The 6,805-nt window shown below is 61.2% G+C and overlaps 1 protein-coding gene across 1 annotated transcript; it reads left to right on the top strand.

Annotated features, from left to right (window-relative positions):
* Positions 1-6: 6 nt before the first annotated feature.
* BARHL1 (BarH like homeobox 1) lies at positions 7-5,033 on the top strand. The gene is made up of 2 exons (XM_006754173.2): positions 7-858; positions 4,807-5,033. The coding sequence occupies exons 1-2, from the start codon at positions 393-395 to the stop codon at positions 5,031-5,033; spliced, it is 693 nt and encodes a 230-aa protein (XP_006754236.1). The 5' UTR covers positions 7-392.
* The last annotated feature ends 1,772 nt before the right edge of the window (positions 5,034-6,805 follow it).

Here is a 6,805-nt window from a genome sequence, read left to right as displayed (position 1 = left end):
TTGGATTTTTAAACGCCGTCCTTTATTTAGGTTCCGACATCCTCGCCTCTCTTCTGTGCCAGAGGAGCGCTCAGGCCGTCCGTCTCCCCCTTTGCTCTCCCCAACTTGGCGCACCCTCCCTCCCGTCCCTCCCTGACACTCCCACCACCCCCCCTCGGTTCCGCGACTAGGCGCGATGCTGCAGAAGACGCGCTGAGCCCTTTTGGATCTAATGCGCAGAGGAGGCTGGCCCAGCGCTCCTGGGCTCCCCCAAGGCTGAGCTCCATCCAAGGTGCCCGCAGGCTCCCTGCCCGCCTTCCCCATGCCAGCCCACAGCTAGGGGCAAGGACAGCGGTCGGCTGGGGCCGGGGGTGGGTGGGGAGCTTCCGGAGAGGACAGGCCGAAGCTTGGCTATGGAAGGCTCCAATGGCTTTGGGATCGACTCCATCCTCTCCCACCGGGCGGGCAGCCCCGCCCTTCCCAAGGGGGACCCCCTGCTTGGGGACTGCCGCTCACCCCTGGAACTGAGTCCTCGCTCGGAGAGCAGCAGTGACTGCTCCTCACCAGCCTCACCAGCAAGGGACTGTCTGGAGACGGGCGCCCCGCGGCCTGGCAGGGCACCGGGCCCAGGTTTGGACTCCCACCTGCAGGCCGGACAGCTCTCGGCCCCAGCCCAGTCGCGTACAGTGACCTCCTCCTTTTTGATCAGGGACATCCTTGCCGACTGCAAACCACTGGCCGCCTGTGCGCCCTATTCTAGTAGCGGGCCGCCCGCCGCCCCTGAGCCCGGGGGCCACCTCGCACCCAAGGCCGGCGAGGACTTTAGAGACAAGCTGGACAAAAGTGGCAGCAACGCCTCGTCAGACTCCGAGTATAAAGGTAAGAAAGTGGGAGGTGGACGCGTGGGGGGTGCTGTGCTTCTAAAAGCCAGCAGTGAAACTTGCGTGCACACAGGAGGGGACACCAGAAGCCGGCCCGGAGCTCCCCCAGGGCCCGAACCTTCCCACCTGCCCGTGGCTATGCCTTTGAGCAACAAAGAGTCGGGTGGAGACAGCGGGGAGAGGGATACTGTGCGCCCCAGGAGAGACCCCCCAAAATGCACAGAGCAAACTTTCCCAACTCCCGCTGGGTCTGCCCTTCCAGGGGGCTGGGGGGCAGGAGCAGCTGCCCATCTGGCCAGAGGCTGAGAAAAGACCGCAAAACAACCAGACCCCTAGGGCTCAGCTGGAACGCCCTCCTTATAGGAGTGAAAACCTAGCGGAAGCCGAGAACAGTCAGAATTCTCCACCCTTTCATCTGGATTTCCGAGGGGGAGAGAAACCGGGCTTTGCCTCCCCTTGGGCCCAGCGTACTCTGGGCCCCACAAATTATGCAAAAGGAATGCTCACTTCAAAGCAGCAGCAGCAGCAGGCAGGCGGGGCTGCAAGGCTGGCTGGGAGCAGGCTCGGAGGTCCGGTCCAGGGGGGAACCCTGCTGCACCCACCCAGCGGTTCTCGCTGAATTTGATTTTTAAGAGAATTGAGTAATTTCCGGTTGTGTGGGACACAGGGCTTCCCGAGTGACCAGCTCCCCGTCCCCTTCCCTGAGGGTCACCGGCCCTCACCTGCCTCTCACCTCAGTGAACCTTTCCTTGTTCCCTTTCATCCCTTCTTAACCAGGGAACCGAGATCAAGATTAAGAGGGGGGTGGGGGATGGAGGGAAAAAAGAAGGAAGAAGAAAGGGAAGCATAAAAGGAGTGCCCCAATTTTATTCTCGCCGCTGGGGCCACTGCCTGGACTCAGCTCTTTGAGAGGCCAGTGGTGCCGAGTTCTTTCCCCGCAAGAAGCAGGGAGGCAGGCGGGGAAGGAGTGTCAGGGCAGAGCCCGTGTCCCACACAGCAGAAACCCGGGGCTGGCCGAGGCCCTTCTGAGCCCTGTCAGCTGAGAATTCATCCTGAACGCTTTTCGCTTTTCATCAGATAGAACTTCCCTACGCGGGCATCTGCTCTGTCATCACGGGCCCTGCACCTCCCAGCCCCTATTTGTACGCAGCCTTCACAAAAATGAGGAACGGCTCGCAACACTCTCCTTCCAGCCAAGAATTCGTTTGTGGACATGCCCTGACCTCAAACCCACACCCGTGTGGGGCCCCACGCCCCAACGCGCTGTCCTCGGCTTCCCCACGCACCGCCCAGCCGCCTGCAGCCCAGCCGTGCTGAGGAAACGAGGAAACGGGCAGGCAGAGCGTACCCACAGGGAGTCCGGAGGCACGGGGCCCAGAAACCCCTGCTTCACCCCAGGGGCTGTTTCCCGAGGCAAAGGAAACCCGCCCGGAGAAAGACAGGTGCAGGGGAAGGCAGAGAAGCGACAGAAACATCTACTTATAACCATGTTTTGTGGCTCGTAATTCTCAACAGCACCCAGCTTTGTGGTTAGAGTGAGGGGCAAGAATCACCAACGTCGCCTGCTGCCAACGGTGGTGCCGGGCTGGGAGAACCTGGCTCTTGTCTCCTTTAATTTGGGATTTCAAGGAGAGGTTTTGTTTAAGATCATGGGAATATCAATGTCCCCCTTCTGTCGGAGAAATCCCAGCGGGGAGCGGGGAGCGGAGAGGGCGGGCTGTCCATGCATCACTCAAATAGGCCGGAGAGGAGGAGGGTGGAAGGTTTCCCACCCACCCCGAGGCGGTGAGCCTTTGCGCCTACAAAGCCCGGGGTCAAAGGGCGTGGGGACACCCGCCGCGGAGCGGAGCCCGCGAGTGGCGGAGGCTACTTTTTCAGGCCGAGTGAGGAAGGCTGGCGGGAAGACAGACACAGGAGCCCCTCCGACCCACCTCCCGGTGCGGCGTCATTTTCTCCACGGAGGCCTGGAGGGGCGGTCAGTGCGCCCGAGTTGCTGCTTCAAAAGCTCCTAAGATAACGAAAGTCGAAAGTGTTGTTTGAAAGGAGCTACAGCCAGGCTTTCATGGAAGGTCTGCCGTGACCCTAGCTGCTGGAGCCAACGTCTGTCCGTCTGTCCGTCTGTCTGCCAAGAAGCCGAGAGGCGAGCGGGCACTCTGCTCCAACCCCCCCGGGGGGGCGGGGAGGGTGTCTCAAACTCGGGGGCGTTGAGGTGTGGCCTCCAGGCTGGGATCAGAGGCCCCAGGGGCGAGCTGGTTCTGGGGCGGCACCGAGGCTGCCTCCAAAGGCTCCCGCCTGCCTGTGCCGGGAGGGATTAGAGAAAAGCAGATCTTCCCGACGACGCAGCGCAGCCCTCCGCCCCCAGCTCAGCCCTCCGCCCCCAGAAGTGGAGTTTTTCACAAATAGTCAGGCGGGCAATTAGGTCAAAAGGCAAGGTTTCCACGGGATCAAGGTGGAGGTTCGGATCATTGTTTCCTTGCACTTTATTAAACTTTACCTGCGAGCATGGACCGAAATCAGCTCCCAACTCCAGCCCAACACCCGGAGGAGGCGGCCGAGCGGGGAGGGCAGGGACGGCCGGTTGGGCCGGGAGGAGGCGTTTTCTCCCCAGAGGCCCTCTCCCTGCCAGCCGCCTCGGTGCACAGGGCCCGCGCCCTGCCGGCTGCAAAGCAAGGCCTTTCCGGTTGAAACGTCTCCCTCCCCAGTGGCTCAATTAACCGGATTATTGTTTCCTACGGAGAGGCATCAGCTCGCATTCAGCTGAACCCTGTCACTGCTAACGCCAGGCACAATGAGATTCACCATAAAGGAAAGCGCAGAGAGAATGAGAGTTGGGGGAGCCCCAGCCGGGTCCCAATTTGGGGGACGTGGTCTCTTTGGTTAGACCAGTGGTCGGCAAACTCATTCGTCAACAGAGCCACATATCAGCAGTACAACGATTGGAATTTCTTCTGAGAGCCAAATTTTTTAAACTTAAACTATATTGGTAGGTACATTGTTATTAACTTAATTAGGGTCCTCCTAAGGCTTAGGTAGAGCCGCACTCAATGGGCCAAAGAGCCGCATGTGGCTCTCGAGCCGCAGTTTACCAACCGCTGGGTTAAACCCTCGCTTTAGGGGGAGAAGGAGGGAGACCAAGGAGTTTGTTTGAGGCAGGGTGTGCTTCAGTGCAGTCAACCCCCATCGGAAGTCGAAAGTGTTGTTTGGGAAAAATAAACCATCTTGTCGGTCCGGTCCTGGGGCCTCAGGCGTGGTGACTCCGCTGGGGTGCCCCCTCCGAGGGGCGGAAACACCGGGCAATGCGGAGCTGGGTGGGAGCCACAGTGGGCGTAGCGTTGACAAGGGAACAGACCACGGCACAAACCCGCCGCTTGCTTTTCCAAGCGCCTTGGCTCGGAGATCGTGCTGCGACGCGCCCTGCAGCTCAGCCTCAGGCACTGGGCGCTGTTGCAGTTTCAGAACCGGCGGGACCAGCATTACAGATTCCATCCACAGAGGGGCCAGGCGAGATGTGGGTACAATTTACCTTCAGGACCACGATTCGCTCCGGGGTGCACAGCTTTTTGTCCCTCCAAGCGGGTTTTTCTCCCCAGACTCCAGCCCTCAGCTCCCTCCCTTTCTGGCCCATTTGCAGCCAGAGGACCCGGGCGCAGTTGCGGAGCCCAGACCCGCACCCCTGAGCACGGACTCGCGCAGCCCACGGGTGGGCGCGTGCCCCTGGGTCCCCTCCCCCGGCGTCCAGCCAGTCGCCGGGTTTATCCCTTGGGGAGCGAAGGGAAAGTGGGCTGCGTTCTCTCGGCTTCGGGTCAGTCCTCCATCCGGGCCGTGGTCCCGGTTCCCAGTGGCTTTGCCGCAGCCGGGGCCACTGCTGCCCCGGAGCCGGGTACCCGACCGGGAGGAGCAGGGCGGGAGGGCAAGGCTGGGCCCTGACGCTCCCCTGTCTCCGCAGTGAAGGAGGAGGGCGACCGGGAGATCTCCAGCTCGCGGGACAGCCCCCCGGTGCGCCTGAAAAAGCCGCGCAAGGCGCGCACGGCCTTCACCGACCATCAGCTGGCGCAGCTGGAGCGCAGCTTCGAGCGGCAGAAATACCTGAGCGTGCAGGACCGCATGGAGCTCGCCGCCTCGCTCAACCTCACCGACACGCAGGTCAAGACTTGGTACCAGAACCGCAGGTGAGGCTGGCTGTGGGGGTGGGGTGCCGGGGAGGGGGAGGAGGACACAAGGGGCTCCCTCGCCTTTCCTATCCGCCCCTCCAGGGAGCATGTCGGAGGCCTGACCGCTAAGGAGGGCCTGGACTTTCCGCATTCTGTAAACGTGGGAACCTGGGACTCCGGCAGAGAAGGCCTTGCCCAGAGTCCACACGAGTCACAGAGAAAGGCATGAACTCGGCCGCCAGCGCCCAGGCATCCGCTCCAGGGCGGGTGGACAGACAGACCATGGGCCTCAGGAGGTCCAGGGCCTGCCCCATCCCAGCCAGGTCCCACCTCCCCACCTGGACCAGCTGAGCTCCAGTCTTAGGGCCACTGAGTCTTCCCAGTGGGAGCATCAGGCCAGAGTGGGGTGGTGGCCTGTGTCCAGAATATTTTTCGGGGAGGACAAGTAGGCAGACCCCTGGGAGTGGGGTGGGGTGGAGATGGTGGGGAGGTAGGGGGGCAGGAGAAGTAGCCCAACACAGCAGCTGCTGGGGGGTGGGGTCGGGGAGGGCTCTGGGTTCGGCCCAGCCTCTGGCCTCCTCAGTCTCTCTTGTACTGAAATGAGCAGGGAAGGGCTCGCCGCAGCTCCTCCGGGGACTGGGAAACTGGTGTTTTCTAATCTCTCTCCTTAACACATTCAGAGACAAAGATACACATATATAAACACACACGCACATACACACACTCAACCCATAATCACACAAACACACACATAACTCACTGTCACACAGAACACACACACCCAAGGCACACAGACACACACACACCACATAACTCACCGTCACACACAAAAGTCAGCCCCACAGGCACACAGACACACACCACATAACTCACCGTCACTCCCACACTCAGCCCCACAGGCACACAGACACACACACCGCATAACTCACCGTCACACAGAATGCTCACACCCACAGGCACACAGACACATACACCACATAACTCACCGTCACACAGAACACTCAGCAGACCCAGAACAGTGCTCTCCATAAACAAGCCTCAGAACGCGTCGCCCATTAATAATAAATAACGATTACTGCTCCGGGCATCAATAATTAAGGCCTGTTACAGTAATTACACAATGATGATGATGATGAATAATTCAGGGAGGGGAGCGGGTCCGTGTAGCGGAGCCAGCCTCAGTGGGACCTCAGGGGCTGGCCCAGCTCGGGTCCAGGGACACGCACGGGTCGGTGCCTCAACCCCCTTGCCGTCCCCAACGCGCACATGCTCTTCCAGTGGCCTCGGGACTTCAGCGCCCGGCAGGCTCCAGGCTCCAGGCTCCAGGCTCCAGGTTACCGGCTACAGGCTCGCCCCAGGCCTCTGACCTGGTGACGGGAGAGGGTGCGGGAGGCTGGTGCGCCTTCTGCAGAAGCCCGCTAACGGGGTACCGAGGCGGTGCAGCCTCCCCCACAGGTGGTAGCAAACCAACCCGGCTGCCCTCTCTCCAGGGCCACCTTGCCTCCCAGGGGGCGGATATACCCGGGAAGTTCCAGCGACAGCTCTGCGGCGGTGTGCCTCCCCAGAGCAGAGTGTGCGAGGTAGAGGCCGCGGTGGGCTCTGCCACGTGGGAGACCATCTGGAGAGAGGGCCGTGCCTCAGTTTTCTTATCTGCAAATAGGGAGGAGTGGCCGTGGAAGGCCCGCGGCAGTTTGAAGGAGCGAATGCGTGTAACACAGGCAAGCGGTGCATGGCACCCTGATTAACTAACACCTTAGCGGGTGTCCGGGGCCTCCCGCAGGGCCACGGGCCCAG

Source organism: Myotis davidii, unplaced genomic scaffold, assembly GCF_000327345.1.
Source record: "Myotis davidii unplaced genomic scaffold, ASM32734v1 scaffold651, whole genome shotgun sequence".
In the NCBI taxonomy this organism is placed as follows: Eukaryota; Metazoa; Chordata; class Mammalia; order Chiroptera; family Vespertilionidae; genus Myotis; species Myotis davidii.
The sequence above is the reverse complement of the archived record's forward strand: the minus strand, read 5'-3'. Positions and strand labels throughout refer to the sequence as shown.